Genomic DNA, 18,857 nt, shown 5'->3' with positions numbered 1-18,857 from the left:
TAGAATTTATTTTACTCATCACCTAGAAATTATAAAGCATGGATGCCCTTTATGTTCACATATTTTCTTTTTTTTTATTTTTATTTTTATTTTTTGACAGGCAGAGTGGACAGTGAGAGAGAAAGACAGAGAGAAAGGTCTTCCTTTGCCTTTGGTTCACCCTCCAATGGCCGCCGTGGCCGGCGCACCGCGCTGATCCGAAGCCAGGAGCCAGGTACTTATCCTGGTCTCCCAGGTGGGTGCAGGGCCCAAGCACTTGGGTCATCCTCCACTGCACTCCCTGGCCACAGCAGAGAGCTGACCTGGAAGGGGGGCAACCGGGACAGAATCCAGTGCCCTGACCAGGACTAGAACGCGGTGTGCTGGCGCCGCAAGGTGGAGGATTAGCCTAGTGAGCTGCGGCGCCGGCCCTTTTTTTTTTTTTTTTTTTTTTTTTTTTGACAGGCAGAGTTAGACAGTGAGGAGAGAGAGACAGAGAGAAAGGTCTTTCTTCCTTTGGTTCACCCCCCAAATGGCCGCCACGGCCAGCATGCTGCGCCGATCCGAAGCCAGGAGCCAGATGCTTCCTCCTGGTTTCCCATATGGGTGCAGGGCCTAAGCACTTGGGCCATCCTCCACTGCCTTCCTAGGCCACAGCACAGAGCTGGACTGGAAGAGGAGCAACCGGGACAGAATCCGGTGCCCCAACCGGGACTAGAACCCCGGGGTGCCAGCACAGAAGGCGGAGGATTAGCCAAGTGAGCCACAGTGCTGGCCTACACATTTTCTTCAATAATTCTGAAGATAATTAAATGTACATGTAGGCTAAAACAGCTTAAGATCATTATTAATTATAGAAAATGTACATTTTCCTATGTAGGATCATTGATACAAAATACATGCATATCAAGCAAAGGCATAATGCAAATTGAATTTTCCTCTTTTCTGCTTTTGTTGAAAGATAATAGATGGGTAGGCACTAGATATAATTATTGAGAGATGTTGGTTCCATTGCCTGCATCCCATTAGATAGTGTGGCTTCAATTTGTAGGCTACAGCTTCTGACTCCAGCTCCCCTTTAATGCAGACCTTGGATGCAGCAGGTGAGGGATCAAGTAATTGGTTTCCTTCCACCAACAGGGGAGACCTGGGTTGCATTCCTGACTCTTGGCCTCTTGGCTTCAGTCCTGGCCTGGGCTATTGTGGGCATTTTGGGAAATCAATCAGCACAATCAGAACTAAATCTCTCTCTCTCTCTTTCTCTCTCTCTCTCTTTCAAATAAATACACTTAAAATAAATAAAATAATTAATTCTAAAAATAGAAATCAAAGCTATATTCTGTAAACATAAGGTGCTAATATGAAAATATTAAGTGCACATTATGAATAACATGGAATAAATAAAGGAAAGGGGTTGGAATATGTAAGGGAAAGAAAAATAAATGGCAGAAATTCAATTTAGCAAAAAGATTGTAAAGGCAGGAAAGGGCGTGTGGGATGGGGCCCAGAACAGAACCATAAAACAAAAGAGTAGGAGGCAGGCATAAAGGCAGAGATAGAAAAGGGTAGAACAGCAGAAGGGCACAGGTGCATCCTGCAGTCACTGAGTGACATTAAATTGTCATTTTTCACACTATTTTTCACTTGGATGAGGGTTTCCTTCAGTAGCAATAATTGTTATTATTTTGTTTTACAGCTTGCTATTATTGCAATTTGGAGCAAAAGTTAGTGTTTACAGGTGCTGTTCTTGAATACTTGGAGTACCTTGCTCAGAATGGAATAGCCAGAGAAGCAACATGATGAAATAATTTTCTAAACACAGGCAGTAAGTGTCAGCATTTACCTAACTGAAGTTCTTCTGCCCTGACTTCTTCATTATTTTTGTAGGAATAAAAGTTTTTACTAATCTAACAGCTGTAAGTGGAAAAAGTTTAAGGAGATTCAGAATACAAAGCTTCTATACACACTCACACACACACACACACACACACACACACACGTAGTATTGTTTAATGCTCTCAATAACAATTAAAAACGAAGCCAAAGACCCTTCACAAACCTTGTTTACTGCTGACAGAGATCACTGAATCTGAGCCATCATAGAAAACACTGCCAATAATGGAGAGTTCAAAGTCAGCCCAGTAGATGCGTTCGCTGAAATGATCCACAGCCAGACCTGTGAAACAAACACACATCAGCACATCAGGAAAATCATTGGAGGTTATTTAAAATTATGTTTTTGTTTCTTAATATACATTTATGATTGATTTGTTCCTTCAAGTATCACAGAAAGTTCCCAGTGTATACTATGACATTGCAGAAATGAGGAAAAAAAATGAAATAATTCTTATCTCCAACAGATGTGTTGATTTTACATAGCATTTATTTAATAAGCTATAAGAATCATATACCATATGATGAAAGCCATGCTAAATATATACTTCCTTTCATACATACTGTATTGCTTACTTTTTATTGATTTTGCCTTCTTTTTTAAATTTATTTTATTTATTTGAAAGGCAGAACTACACAGAGCAGGGCAAGAAGACATGAAGAGAGAGATCCAAATGGTTACAACAGCTGGGGCTGGGCCAGGCTGAAGCCAGGAGCCAAGAGCTTATTCTGGGTCTTCCAAGAGGGTGCACCAGCCCAAGAACTTGGGCCATCTTCTGCTGCTTTCCCAGGCACATTAGCAGGGAGATGGATTGGAAATGGAGCAGCTGGGACTGGAACCGGTGCTCATATCGGTTGCCAGCATCACAGGTATGGCTTTATGGGCTACACTGCAATGCCAGTCCCATGCTTGCTTTTTAAAAAAAATATTTATTTATTTATTTATTTAAAGGCAGAGTGATAGAGAGGGAGACACAGAGTGAGAGAGATTTCCATTCGCTGGTTCATTCTCCAAATGCCAACCAGGGCTGGGCCAGCTTGAAGACAGGACCCAGGAACAACATCTGGGTCTTCCATGGGGTTGGCAAAACCTAAGTACTTGGGCCATCATCTCCTGCAAGAAGTTGGTTTGGAAGTGCAGAGTAGCCAAAACGAGAACTGGCACTCCTTTATGAAGGAAGGCATCCCAAGCAGTGTTTCTTCATTTACTGGCTTCTTAATTATGGCTATTCTTTTAGACTTATTGTGGTATTTCAGTTTTCATCTTTATAGTATACATTGAGTGGCTGGCGCCGCGGCTCACTAGGCTAATCCTCCACCTTGCGGCGCCGGCACACCGGGTTCTAGTCCCGGTCGGGGCACCAGATTCTGTCCCGGTTGCCCCTCTTCCAGGCCAGCTCTCTGCTGTGGCCAGGGAGTGCAGTGGAGGATGGCCCAAGTGCTTGGGCCCTGCACCCCATGGGAGACCAGGAGAAGCACCTGGCTCCTGCCTTTGGATAGGCGCAGTGTGCCGGCCACAGCACGCCAGCCGTGGCGGCCATTGGAGGGTGAACCAAAGGAAAAGGAAGACCTTTCTCTCTGTCTCTCTCTCTCACTGTCTAACTCTGCCTGTCAAAAAATTAAAAATAAATAAATAAATAAATAGTATACATTGAGTGAAATCAATAATTAAATAATTTATCATTTAAAATATTGGGCATATTTAAATCACTTCATGAATATATATTCTCAGAATATAAACGGTTCATGGATTTAATCATAAGATGGTTTCTCCATGTGGAGTTGGCATGGTGTTGTGAACCACCTGTGTGCATGCTAAAATTTAATGTGACTGAAGATTGATGTTCATAGTACGAAAAAAAAAATAAGTCCTTAATTAAGCTTCTAGTGGTGTTTAAATTTTTATACTAAGCATTAATTTGCTGTAAGATCACTTGTCTTCATTTTCATCATAGGCATCTGTCAGTAAATAACAATGGCCTTATGTTTAGTAAAACAGTATTTTTCTATTTATTTAATATTGTATTTTTGTTTTATTGTATTAATATTGTATTTTATTTATGTATTTAATATTGTATTTATCTGTCAGCTAGTTATCTTCTAGCAGAAATATGATCAACACATATATTACAAATTAAACTTCCATCAATATAGAAGAATAAGATGAATGATATATAAATCTATACTAAATCTTCACTGGTGTGTATGATTAACCTTTGTGACACAGATCATCTTTGGATACGACGTATTACACACTTTGAAAGTACAATGCCATTAAAAGACATCTGGAAGCTAAATATTAAACTTTTAACCAGAATCCTCAATAAATAACTGAAGGACATTTCAATGGCAAGGCAATCGAATGAAAGATAATTTGAATTTATATAACATATCTATTCTTGTGAAGATGGACTAAGACTTAACAATCAAAAAAAAAAGAAGTTATGATGAAAATAATTCATGAATAAGTCTTCCATTCTGTTTATAGAAATGTAATCAAACTAAAAATAAATGTTGCTCCCTGAGAAAATATAGAAGTATACCATGGCCAACCAGCCACTGAGAAATGGCTTAGCAATTAAATAAGTGGTCCATGTTTTAATGGTTCTGTTCAATGATTAATATGCTATATATAGTAATGTTAAGAGTTATGTTTTGGCCTTTTCATGGATAATTATGAGTAACATGAACCATAAAATGATGCACTTTGCTGCTGCTACCAATATAGTTAAAAAGAGTTGTTCAAGAAGTGTTGAAAGCATGTTTCTTCGGTGTGAATGTAGCCCAATAAAGAAGTAAAATAAATTTGGTTTATGATTAAATAAAATTGGTTTATGATTAAAAATATTAAATTTGCTCATCATGGAATGGAAGAAAACAATGAATGTGTAATCCAATTTAATTAACAATATTGTTTTTCAGATTCAGCAGCAGTAAAACATTCTCATATATTGAATTATTTTGGTCTAGGCTTGTCTGAGACACCCATCTTTATCAGCTCTGGTCACATATTGTACTAGTGAGTGGAATTACATCTAGATGAAAATTACATAACAAAGTCTTTATGAGTGGGATTCATATTCCAAAAAATCCACAAATCAATGATTTTGATTTTTACCTTAAGCCCTTTAATAAAAGAGATAGTCTTTTAAATTAAAAAGTTAATAAAGGAATCAAGTAACTTTTCCTGTTATAGTGATGAGAACCAAGTTTATACGAAAGAACAAGTTTGTGTCTGTCTTTAAAATATCACATCTCCTTTTTGTCTTTAATAACAAACCAATAATAAAGTGAAAAAATCAATTCTCAGAAACCTCCTATCTGAACTGGAATAACGAATATTTGGAACCAAGTTAGTAAAAGAACAGAAAATTTAAAACAAATTATATACTTAGGCCCTCCTCTACTGCTTTCTTGTCATGTTATTCTCTGTACTTCTCTGGATCACTAATGACAATTAACATGTGTCTTAGTCTCTATCTCTTCTATACAGCTCATTGACTCAGGACTGCTAAATCAATATGCCTGAAAATCTACTTTGTTCATATCATTCCATGAATTAAAATTGTATAATGGTTCATTTTTAGCTAAAAAGTCATGTCTAAACACCTAGCCATTTAAGGTCCTCTAATCTTATCTCATTTTATCTTAACAAACCTTTCCATTTCTATGCACATGACCCCCATCACCAGCAGAATATGCCATGTGCTCTACACTGTATCCCCTGGCTTAGAATATACCTCACTTAATAAATACAGCATTATTTTAAATTAGTTATTGTTGTTCCTTGCCTTGATAATGTTAAAACTTAAGTTTGAAGGTAAGTTCCTTTCTGAGTTCTCACAGCTAGTAAGTGATTCTTGTGGGATTCAAAACTAAATGTATAACACTTTTATAAAATTTTCCTCATGATGGATTGATTACCTGCTCACCTTTTAAATGCCTACCCAGACTTCAAGCACTTCTTAAAGTGACACTTTTCACACAATTTTTCTATATTAGAGGTAATCTTTGTCATCTCTGAACTCTGATATTACAAAGCATCAAACAATTCTCACATTGTGCGAAGTCTACACTTACTTCTCTGCAAGCCTCTTTGTTTCATTCTTGAATGCAAAGTTCTCGGGAAAAATGACTGTGTCACGTTCGTCTCTAAGTTACCCACAGTGCTGAGCAGCATGGCTTTCACTTTGAAGATGCTCCTAACATGCATCTTTCACTCGAGCCATTGTAGGAGATGCTGTGGTGTCTGGCCAGATCTCCTTTTCAAGATAAAGGTGCCCACCCCTGATCTGCTGCTTTAGCAGCTGAGGCTTCACATTTGCTCTGCTTTGCCAGAGACTTGTGCTCAACTGATTGGAACGGCTTGCTTGGCACTTGGAGGCTGGAAGCTATCAGATAGGCAACATAAAAGATGACCTTGTCCTCCTGGGATTTATGCTCAAAAGTGCTTCCCCAGGGGCTCACACCTTTACAAGATTTTGACCTGAGGCATGGTTTTACTGGAATTTCCCTCCTTCCCTCTCCATCTCCTATGGGATTCTCCTCGAAAACCCTCCCTGCGTATTTGCCTTTTACACAAGAATCTCCCTTCTCAGGCTCCCTCTAGAGCACACACTCACAGGCAGTTCTGCAAACTGCTGCCGGAGTCATTGTTTAAAATGAAGACAGGTCCGTGTTAAGAGTCTGTGAAATGTTAATTTCTATCCCCTGCAGGCAGATAAGTTTCTCTAGAGGGCTCGGACTTGCTTCACCAGGGTACAAAGGTGTTTCTTCAGCATGTGGAACAGTTTCTAGCACAGTTAGTATTTACTAAATCACTGACTGGAAACACACTTATGTAAATAGAATATATTCTAAACACTGCTTATTCTCATGAAAAGTAAAAGCAATCTCAGTAAATGCAAGGTGTAGGCACATTAAAAGTGCAGAATATAAGTGCCACATATGTATACATATATATATATAAATTTTAAATGATGAGTAATACTACAAATCAATAATTTTAAATCACCTTTTAATTCTTTGTTATTAATTTAATCATTTGATGATTAAATGGTATGTGCTATGGATAATGCATTCCATTCTTCGGGTGAGAGTTAGTGGGTACAGTGGGTGGCACAGAATGCCTGAGGTTCCTGAAATCTGAAGTGTATAACTGTTGAAGAAGTACTAAAATTACATGGCTAGAAAGAAAGAAAGAAGGGGATTCTAGCAAGGTGAGCTCAGAGGAAATGACATAGGAGAAAGAACGTGGGAGCAAAAATGACTGGAGCTTTGAGAGGTCCTGAGAGAAGACAGTTAAGAGTAACAACTTAGATGGCATGCCTGAGAGGGAGACGAGAGCCACATTGCAATGAGCTGTCACTTAAGGACTCATAAAACCCGCTTTTCACAAAAAAATTTTCTAATTTGTCATCTTTTTGTCCATTTCATCTCTTATCCTTTAGAAATACTATCATTTATCTCAACAACATTAACTGTAAAAATACCCTAAAATTGTTACAAACCATGAAAATTTCATGCATTGGAAATGCTACTAATAGCCTTACAATTTGAGCAATTTTCCAATAACACCCCCATAACAGTGTAATATTACAGTGTGATAATGACCTGACTTTCAAGTTGGGAAAATAGAACATGAAATGATAATGACTGCCATAAAATCATAGTGTGTTTTATCGACTTGTAAAAATGATTCCAATGCCAATGAAACTAAAAAAGAATTGTTAACACTAATGTACTTAGCATCCTGCTTCACATTCTAGCGTGTATCATCAGCACGGCATACCTGTGGGCCTCTGTAAGTTCTTTTGTACTAAAATCCTTCTGAGTGTACCATCCATAGCTGCTTCCTCTATGTGGGAGTGGTCCCCAATGACAGTCCAGTACATCATCCTGAAGAGAGAAGTTCAAGGAGGTTAGCATGGTGATGGTGCGTCTACTACCAGACTCCACTCCCCAAAGTAATGTCTCTTCAGACCACATGCAGACAATCACCCCAAATGCCCATTAAAATAGTTTCAGGACCCAATTAAAAGCTTGCACAGTGGAAACTTCTGAAAGAGGGCTCTGAAAATCAACACTTTCCAAAAAATTCTTACCTACCCACATCCAAATTTGAGTCCCACTGTTTACTAGCATACACCATAGCTCATTATTTGATATCTAAAGTTCAAGTTTGAAACTGTATTAAAGTCTTAGGGGAAAATTCTCTTTTTTCTGAGGGAATATTCATTTTATTATAGATGCTGCATAATGTGCTTTGATCTTTTCTCTGGAGAAGTCATCCTTTTCTCACACAGAAATAATTCTCTCCTTTAGAAGACAACACATTGAATAATTCTAAAAATCAAGTAAAATTCCCTCTATACTCAAGACCTAATCATCTACTTTGTGAGTGATTCAGGAGAATGATTTAGTTATGTTATTTCCTTTTTGTACATTGCTTATAGTTTTACAAGAATAAAAATACTTGTATCAAACTGTTTAAATGTGCTAAAACATATGCATTTATCTCCTATGATCTCAATTAACTAAAACATTAACATTCTTCATATAATATTTTAATATTTTTAAAATTCATTTTTAGATTAACAATAATAATCCTATTTTTATCACATCAGACTCATTATTCTGCAATATACATGGAAACATACACAAACATACACATGTGTACACTAAATATATAATACAGTAACTGCTAGAAAAAATTTATTTTTGTAAACATTTGGTGTACATCCTTTTGAATGGAGGGTAAATAAAGGGATTTTTGGAATTCTTGAGAATCTGTTGAACACCCAGTATAGAAGTAAAGGTAAAGAACACAAATTATCACTAAAAATGAGTACCCATGTAAAGAAATATGATTATCAAGTCATTAACCTACCCTCTCTTAGGATTGACAGCAATAGCATAGGGTTCTCCAGCCATGTTCGTTAAGAGTCTGGTGCAGTTGGGGCCATTCACCTGCCCTACATTGATAGAGTACCTCAGACTGGTCCAGTGAGTGGTGTAGTAACTGAACCAGTGCATCCTTGAATGGTCAGTCCAATATATATTTCCAGCAACCCAGTCAACTGCAATATCCCTGGGCCTTTTAAATTCGGGACACTAAAAGAAAAGCAACACAACAAAGTATTTTCTAGAGATCAGTGGAGTTTTCGCTATTTACATAGTAAACAGTGAGTTTACTCATGAAAAACATGCTAAGTCATTGTTATGTAAATTTCAAGGAACAATTTCACTCCATATCTACAGACATACAGTTGGTTGCAAAACTATTCATTGACATTTTACCTATGATTATACTATTTAACCTTTACTACTGTAGAATATTGTGAGAATCACAGGAGGTTTCTCTGAGACCTCTCCCAGTCAGTATTTCCCTGAGAGTGACAATTACAGCAACATCATTGTTTAAACAAATCCATATAAATAGAATCATACCCTTCTATTCCTGATTTCTTTCCCTATTGTCTTGTCTGTTAAATTATACTATATTGCCATATGTGTTAGTTTGTTTTATTTGTTTATTCATATGAAAGGGAGATTGAAGATTGAGAGATGGGGAGGAGAATGAGAGAGAGAGGGAGAGGGAGAAAGAGAGAGATCATTTGCCAGCGCTCTTGTCTTGTACTTCATACCCCAAATGCTTGCAAAATTCAAAACTAGCTTGAGGCTAAAGCTGGGAGTCTGAAACCTAGTCCAGGTACTCCTCATGGGTAGCAAAAACCCAATTACTTAAGCCATCACCTCTGTCTTGCAGGGCTTTAATTAGCAGGAAGCTGTAGTAAGGAATAGAGCTGGACTTGAACCTAGGACTCTGACATGAGATGTGAGCATCCTAAGCAATGTGTCAACAAGTACACCAAACACTTACCCATTGTGTCAGTTAATAAATTTTCATTGCTCAATCACATTATAATTTGTTCATCATCCTAATGATCAAGTCTACTTGGCTTGTTTAAAGTTTTAGGCCAGGGGCTGGCACTGTGGTGTAGTGGGTAAAGCCCCTGCCTGCAGTGCCAGCATCCCAATTGCATACCAATTCAAGTCCCGGCTGCTGCTCCTCTGATCCAGCTCTCTGATATGGCCTGAGAAAGCAGCAGCAGATGACCTAAGTGCTGGGGCCCTGCAACTGTGTGGGAGATAAGGAAGATACTCCTGGCTCTGGCCGCTGCAACAATTTGGGAAGTGGGATCAGCAGATAGAAGAACTTTCTCTCTCTCTCTGTCTCTACTTCTCTGTAACTCCACCTTTCAAATAAATAAATCTTTTATAATATAAAATATATATATTGTATCTATACACACATAGATATTTATGCTTAGAATGAATAGATATTGCTAGAAAATGTTTCAAAGAATTTTTAACAATATAATTGATTCTTCAAAAAATTGTAGAAAACTGAAATTAAAAGACAAGTTTAATGGTTTCTGCCACACTCATGACACAGGCCTCTCAGAGGCCTTGGTGGGGGTGTCACTCGGGGCCTGGCACAGCACTACTGCTCAATAAATACGCACAAGTGACCTTGCCAATGCGAAAAAAAAAGACAAGTATATTTGGAGGAAAAAAATGAAATCCAAGTATATTTTTACATAATACACTTTTCCATGAACTTTCTAAAAACTCCTCATATACCTGGGTTTCACATTTTTTACATCAAGATGAAATCTTCTAATTCAGTTTCCTAAAAACTTTGTGAGATATACTTATATACTCTTTCAGCAATATTAGGATGATCCAGTCCATCTATATCACATTGTTCAAAATTTGAGTTTAAAATTGAAAAAATATAGTATGGATACTGCATTTAACATTTTTTCAGGAAAATTGCAATCTCTGTATTGATATTATATCTGATAAGTTGTTTCTGTTTATAAGTCCATTTTACTGAGTTATTATGAGACAAAGGCAACAGAGTTCACTAGGTGTAGACAGCAATGCTCTGTGGCCTTCAATTAACTTTTTCACTTCGAGCAGGAGTAGTGTAGTAATTAATATGATGTGGTCAGATTTACTGTGCATAACCAAAAGTGAGAAGGGATTCCCAGGAGTATTACATCCAGAAGAGAAATAATTATTTGAAGGTGATTACAACTAGACATGTGGTCAACATGAAAAAGCAATTAGTATCTGACAACCAGTGAAAATGTGGGTTTTTAACATGATAGTTTCTTGTGTGATTTACTGGTGAACCTAGTTTATTAAACAGCTGACTTGGATTAAAACAGAAGAAACTGCATATCTCGAAAAGAACATGGGCTGCCAAGAAGCAGGAATTGCAAGTCGCTGTCTGCTGTGTGATTACTGTCTTTGTAGGTGTTATGGCTTTAATAAGCAGAACACACAGATGATTCCAAATGAACTTTATTAGTATTTTGACCTTCTTCTTTCAAAACTGAAATTGTTAAATTTTATTATACTCTAACGCTCAAGCCTAGCAATAAGTATTATCCAAATAGCCACTAGAAATCTCAAATTAAATTGAATGTAAAGCAATCTATGATACAGCCTGCTCTAGAAATATCATGTAAATAACATTCATAGAGGTTTAAAATACAAAGATTTATATTGGCCAAATAAAAAAAATTCATTTTCAATTGATACAGTATCATTTAAACTGTACTTTTTCAGTTTGGCAGCATTTAAAACAATCAAATATTACCATATGTCATGTGCATGTCAATGTATATCATAAATTTATAAACATGAAAGATAATGGACAAAATCACTACTCTAAGCTGTTTAGAGCCTGTTGAAACATAATTATCATTTTCTAACAGCAGTAGAACAAACCTTTTAACATGTAAAAATTATGATGCTGGTTGTCTAGTCTGAGAATAGAAAAATACATATATTCCCTTTATTACATGTAAATATATACAACTGATTTTCTCTAATAGTATCCCTGACAAAATATGACATCTTTCATGCAAAGATTCATTTGTTTGAATTTAATATTTTCATTTTTATTTCATACCTGATAAAAATAGTCTAATGTCTTTCCATTCTATATCTCTAAACCCGGGCTACTAGCAATCAAGAACTCAAATTTTTAAAGTTCAGATGTTTGATTTAGTGACACTTTTTTAGGTAAATAACAGTGAAGATTTTACTAATGGTGAACTGTTGAAGGGTAAACCAAATTTATTCCACATTTCTAGGATAAAAATCATGTATTCGGAAGAGGCAAAATGTTATTTCATGCTAAATGCAAACTAATACGTTGCGGAGATTTGTAAAGCTATACATTTATTCTCTGCTTCTTGGATCAAAGACTCTCTAGTGTAAGTTGAGAAACAACTAAAGAAGTTAGAATATGAGCTAAAGGATAATAGTCACATCCAATTAATGCAGGCTAAACCATAATATCATCAGTGAGCAGATGATTCTCAGAGAATAATGGTAGCAGGGTATAGATGTTCCCCTCTCAGTGATTCACAAAACACTGAGTGCTTGCTCATATTCCACTCTGAAGGACACATAACAGAATACCAAAAACAAAAGAGAAAGAAGAGGAAGCACACAAGAAGGAAGAAGCTGGCCTCCACCCAGAGAAGGTGGTGACAGCATTCTAACTGAGCCAACTGTCAAGAAAGCTCTGTCACTTTAGGAAATCAGCATGTATACTGAGTCATAAGAAAATGAAGCGATCCCTTTTTATTGGTCCAGGAGTGTGAATAATACTAGGATTTTTACACCGAATGGATGTCGGCTGGAGAATATCAAGGCAGAAATTTCTTTTGAATCCAGATATTATGAAAATCTATGGGTGGGTACCTAATCAATCAGGTAAATACAAGTTTGGGAAAAATACAAGAACCATACATACTGAGGTTCAAGAAGTGGACATGGAGACTTTCATAGGAACAGAAAATAGGAAATTTAAGCCACATGCTTCCAAGGAGGCTGAAAACAAAACAACAAAAATATACCAGATTGGAAAAAAGAAAGTATAGAACTCTCCTTTGCCCCTTTGGCTAGCTCATCAGACAGATAGGCCAGTGATTTAGAGGCCTAAAGAAATGTGGTATGTTTGAAACATTTGATCACCCCGACAGCAAAGGCATTGCTCACATAGTTGCACAAAGCAGAAGACACATTTTGACTGCTTCCCCCAGACAGATGATTTCTTTCATAATAAGCTAAACATACAGCCAAAGTTTTGGGGCCTGAGGCATTCTTTCCTGTAGAGATATATGAATCAAATGAATGAAACACTTAAAGGTTACAGGCAAAAACTGGCAGCTTGATTGTGACAAATTAAAGGTTACTATTTTAAATTATTGGTCCTTCTTAGCTGTTGATTGTAAGGTCTTGTCACAATTTCAACTTCAGTAAAGCAACTCACTGGAGATATTTTTTTTTTAAATAGAAAGAGGAAGCAGATATCCAAGGATTTGAGCCTTGGGAGTAATGTCTTTCCTTAGGCAAAAATTCTTATAGTCAGCAATATTCTTTAAAAATTTAGCTAGCGCAAGAATAGATGAAGGTGATGTGACATGTGTTACTTTATGATGCTCTCATCTTGGTGTGCATCTAAGAATAGAATTTTTGGATCATTTAGTTATCTCCTAATATAATCCCATGAAAATGAAATTGTAGATCATTCTCAAGACTGTGTGTATGTGGTGTCATACTAGATGGAAAGGCTATGAGTGGTCCGTACAATATCAATCAGTTTAAATTCCTACAAATGTGGAAATGGAAATAAATTAGTGACTGTACAAATTTTAAACATTACTGAATTCCACTGATTGTATAATTTCAGAAAAATATTCAAGTATTTATTATTTAATTCAAGGAATTCATAGCAATTTAAAATTTAAAAAGGACCAGGAAAATATTACCTTAGAGCTAGAATATATAAGAAAAACATTTTAAGAAAACTATTTCCTTATGAAACTCCTGGTTTCTGTTTATGATTTATTCTGAAGAATACATTATTTTAATCTGATTAAATTTAAGGATATAGTGATCTACTTTAAGACTCTGTCAATCTGAAAATAATTTTTGCTAGACAAAAAATATAGAAATATGTAACTCTCAAAGTTGTTCTCAAATTACAGATTAAAGAGTGTATGTAATATTGTCATTAGTTTTGTTTTGTTTCTAGCATGCTTAGTGTCTTTTCAGTTTATTTCTCCTATTCACTTATACACTCTATAAAAAGCAAGACTAACTTCTAAACATTCTTTCACAATATCAGATACACAAGACATGTCCTGCGAGATTAGAAAAGCACACTAAATAGGGAATCAGAAGAAACTGTTTTAAAGCCAAGTTCTAGTTTCTCTATTAATTATATGGATTTTTAAAACAAAGACTTTGGATTAGATAATTTGTGAAAAGTCTTTAGCTTATAAACAGTGAATTATGTAACAGTTCAACTATTATGCATTCGAGGCAAGTTTATAATGTATATAGCTGTAAGTATGCATTTTATGATATAATTGTGAATTTTTAGACATCAGAAAATAAATAATTTGTTGGTTCATATGAGGGAGGATATTTCATGCTCCAACATGAATGACTTGGCAATGAAGAAGTTAGACATCTTCTGTCAATTACAAAAAAAAAATATGACCAGATGTATCTGCCAGTAATGGAAAATGGAACAAAGCAAGCATAATACACTACCCCTTCTATGTGTTCATGCATATAAAATATACATGTATGTGAGCATGTGTATGCATAAACTTACATGTACTTCAAAGAGTTAATGGAAAATGGAATTAAAAGCTAAGTTTATTTTAGTACAGAAAATGTTAAGTCCATGCACATGAAGAGGTCTTACAAAGGTAATGAAAAATGAATATTATGAGCAAGCTATGTGTGAATTTCAAAAAATTTTGTACCAAAATAAATTCATATTTTAATCTACTTCCATGAAATTCTTGACATACTCTTATATATAGTACTATAAATTATATATTCTATGTATTATATATTATATATAATATAATACAATATATAATATAATATATAATTATATATATGGTGAATATACTTCTAGAAAAATGCAAATGAAATACAGAAGAGAGGTTGCCATTAAAAAATAGGATTCAGCAGAGAGAGACTGAGATTTGGGAAGGAGGAGATGTGCATTTTTCACCATGTGTATTTTTGGGTATTTGAGTATTCTGTTGAATGTATGCATATATTATTTTATACTTAAATACTTCTAAATATAATGTAGTAATATAAAATACAAATTTTCTTAAATAACTGTAATTTTATGGTGTCAGCACTGTGTTGTAACAGGTAAAGCCACCTCCTGCAGTGCCATATGGGCACTGGTTCGAGTCCAGGCTGCTCCACTTCCAATCCAGCTCTCTGCTATGACCTGCGAAAGCCATTGGCTTCTTGCTCCTGGCTCGGATCTTCACAGCTCTGGCCGTTGCGGCCATCTGGGGAGTGAACCAGCGGATGGAAGACCTCTCCCTACCTCTCCTTCACTCTCTCTGTAACTCTACCTTTCAAATAAATAAATACATCTTAAAAAATTGTAATTTTACTTTATCTATGTGACCCACATTATACTGAAGCTGCTTCACTTGCTGATGGCATATTGGAGAAACCAAATGGTTTTATGTCCTATGAAGAGTACGAGAGCCACCAGTACTTCATCCTGCCAAACTACTAACTTTAAGTGAAGTCAGAAATATTTCCCTAAGGTTAACAGCTTCAGGTGCTATGGTTTCATGTTAAGAAACACTTGAAGGCCGGCGCCGCGGCTCAATAGGCTAATCCTCCACCTTGCGGCGCTGGCACACCTGGTTCTAGTCCCGGTTGAGGTGCCGGATTCTGTCCTGGTTGCCCCTCTTCCAGGCCAGCTCTCTGCTGTGGCCCGGGAGTGCAGTGGAGGATGGCCCAAGACCTTGGGCCCTGCACCCCATAGGAGACCAGGAGAGGCACCTGGCTCCTGCCATTGGATCAGCGCGGTGCACTGGCTATTGGAGGGTGAACCAATGGCAAAAGGAAGAACTTTCTCTCTGTCTCTCTTTCTCACTGTCCACTCTGCCTGTCAAAAAAAAATTAAAAAAAAAAAAAAAAGAAACACTTGAATACATTACTATGAAAGAAGGTTTTAATTGAAACAGAACAAGCTTTCAACATAGTAATTACTAGAGACAGTTAGAGGAGAAAAACTTTATAATAACTCTCAGCTAGGAGTTTACATGCTGAATAGCATCAACTCAGTTCATGAATATCTGCATAGATATTATATATTTACCTACAAATTCATTTTTCCACTAAGAATTCACACTTCGCCTTTCAACTCTCACAGTTCATATGGCAATTTTCTTCTATACACTACAGTAAGACCCAAATTTCTTTCTCAAATGCTCTCAGGTTTTTGTGATTATATTTTTCTGTTTCTCTTGGTGTACTGGTCATTTTTGTCATCACTTTAATCTCATTTTAGAGCTCAGTTCCAATCCTTCTTTTCTACTTTTTCACTGATAACCTAATCTTCCTTCATGTTGTTAGATGACTTCTTTATTCGTCTGTCCTTTGCTGTATATCTCTAGCCCAGAGATCGAAGATCCAGCTGGAATACATCAGTGACTACTTGATACCTCACTTGAATGTCTTACAGTCACCTCAGACTTATGACTAAAACTGAATGCATCACACAGTTTACCATTATCAGTGTCCATAAAATTATGAAAATCAGAAATCTAGACATCAGTACAGAGTATTTCCTATTCTCATTTTCACATTCATTCTACCATTAAACCTTTTATGTCCATTATTATTCTGGTCCTTTGAGACATAATAGTGCAACCTAGAACCATCACCCTATCTATTGGAGATTTATAATATCTGAATTTTTTATTCTTATTGCATTTTTATTTCTTTTAATATGCTTTGCATAACATTTTTTATTTATCAACTTATTTTCATTTAACTTTCTCTTCCTTATATAGAATATAAATTTCATGGAACTGTGATTCTTTTTATGTTGTAGTTACTGTATACTGACTCAGCTCCAAGACTAACATGAAGAATTTAAATAATCCTTCGGGTATGAATGAATAAATCATTGCTGGTTCAACTTACAATATATACAATCTGATTATTAATTTCCTCAGGATTATTAATTATAGAGTCATACATTTTATGTAATCTTATAAGATTATATTTAAGGGCCGGCGCTGTGGCACAGAGGGTTAATGCCCTGGCCTGAAGCGCCGGTATCCCATATGGGCACTGGTTCTAGTCCTGGTTGCTCGTCTTTGTATCCAGCTCTCTGCTATGGCCTGGAAAAGCAGTGGAAGATGACCCAAGTCCTTCGGCCCCTGCACCCGCATGGGAGACCCGGAAGAAGCTCCTGGCTCCTGGCTTCGGATTGGCACAGCAGCAACCATTGCGGCCATCTGGGGAGTGAACCAGCAGATGGAAGACCTCTCTCTCTGTCTCTTCCTCTCTCTGTAACTCTTTGAAATAAATAAAATAAAGCTTTTTTTTACATTTAATAAAATTTTGAACATTGATCAAAATTTTAACAGAACTTCACTTTTTGAGTTTAGTCAGTACATATTGTTTAGATCCTGATTATGCAGTTGACTACAGTCAAGTCACAAAATGGCATCAATGCAATGTTATCTGATAGCTGGAGATTTTTTCCAGGATAATCATAAATGATTGCAGCTTTTGATTGGTTTGAAGAAACTGATAGTTTTAAAACTATTCTCATTAAGTAAGAGGGGGTTATAATGGAGGAATTATAAGAAGTTAGAGTTATAATGTTAATATACATTTATAATAATGAATAACGGAAAAAAGAAATAATGAATAAAGAAACTACCAATGTTTACCAGTATTCAGTGTTGCTAAACAAGACCCTGAAGTGTTTGCTGAAACTCATACGTATACATATACACACATGCTTACTTGTGGATGCATATGCGTAACCATACACTTATGTGTTTATGTGACAGACCCAGATACATGTGTTGGTTTGAGGTTTATAACAAGCCTTCAATAAAAATTGAGGACTGTTGACGATAACACAATTAGATATTTTGCTAAAAGGCTTCCAGGAAAAATGGCCTGTTCAAGTTTTTATGGAAAGTATATGATTATTATTTTTTTTTTTCTGACAGGCAGAGTGGACAGTGAGAAAGAGAGACAGAGAGAAAGTTCTTCCTTTTGCCATTGGTTCACCCTCCAATGGCCGCCGCGGCCAGCGCACCACGCTGATCCGATGGCAGGAGCCAGGTACTTATCTTGGTCTCCCATGGGGTGCAGGGCCCAAGTACTTGGGCCATCCTCCACTGCACTTCCCTGGCCACAGCAGAGAGCTGGCCTGGAAGAAGGGCAACCGGGACAGAATCCGGTGCCCAGACTGGGACTAGAACCCGGTGTGGTGGTGCTGCAAGGCGGAGGATTAGCCTAGTGAGCCGCGGCGCCGGCCAGTATATGATTATTAATGAATAAAATTATAAGCATATTCATAATAAATATCCTCTGCCACATAAAAGAAAATATGCCAAAAATAATACTTCACATTCAGTCTTCAAATTCAAGTAGATCAAATGACTCCAATCATTGATTTTTTTGCTAAGGAATATTTACTTTTTTGCTGATAAGTATGTAATCTATAATCTTAAAGTAATTTTCACTTTTAAAAATGCTGACCTACTTTATTGTGCTTGTCATGATGTACTTGTCTACATAGCGTTCTTTAACAGAAATGACAAATTATCAAAAAACATGTACAAGTATTTCATAATGGTAATATATTCTGACTACAACCATTCAAATTTAGAAATCTCATTATGCTTTACATATAGATTGGATCATATCACTTTTTAAATTTTAAATTATTTAATTTTCTTTAAGGAAAAAATAATCCATTTTGTATAGCCCAGGGGGTCAGAAAATCATAAGCATTTCTAACTATAAATAACTTAGTCTGCATTTGAAATTTAAATTTGCAATCACAATTAGTATTCTAATCTGTCTCA

At 36.4% G+C, this 18,857-nt stretch overlaps 1 protein-coding gene across 4 annotated transcripts in view; it reads right to left on the bottom strand.

Moving 5' to 3' along the window:
• Positions 1-18,857, bottom strand: part of LRP1B (LDL receptor related protein 1B) — a 2,138,546-nt gene that overhangs the window by 96,952 nt on the left and 2,022,737 nt on the right. For all 4 annotated transcript variants that reach the window (XM_051849573.3, XM_070071546.2, XM_002712121.6 and 1 more), the window contains exons 78-80: positions 8,762-8,985; positions 7,664-7,770; positions 2,039-2,155 (exon numbers count right to left, since the gene is read on the bottom strand). In XM_051849573.3, the coding sequence (XP_051705533.3) occupies positions 2,039-2,155; positions 7,664-7,770; positions 8,762-8,985 (448 nt within the window). The remainder of the gene's footprint in view (positions 1-2,038; positions 2,156-7,663; positions 7,771-8,761; positions 8,986-18,857) is intronic.

This window comes from Oryctolagus cuniculus, chromosome 3, assembly GCF_051225735.1.
Source record: "Oryctolagus cuniculus isolate XC-2025 breed Fujian yellow rabbit chromosome 3, ASM5122573v1, whole genome shotgun sequence".
In the NCBI taxonomy this organism is placed as follows: domain Eukaryota; kingdom Metazoa; phylum Chordata; class Mammalia; order Lagomorpha; family Leporidae; genus Oryctolagus; species Oryctolagus cuniculus.
Note: the sequence above shows the minus strand (reverse complement) of the source record. Positions and strands in the feature narration are given on the sequence as shown.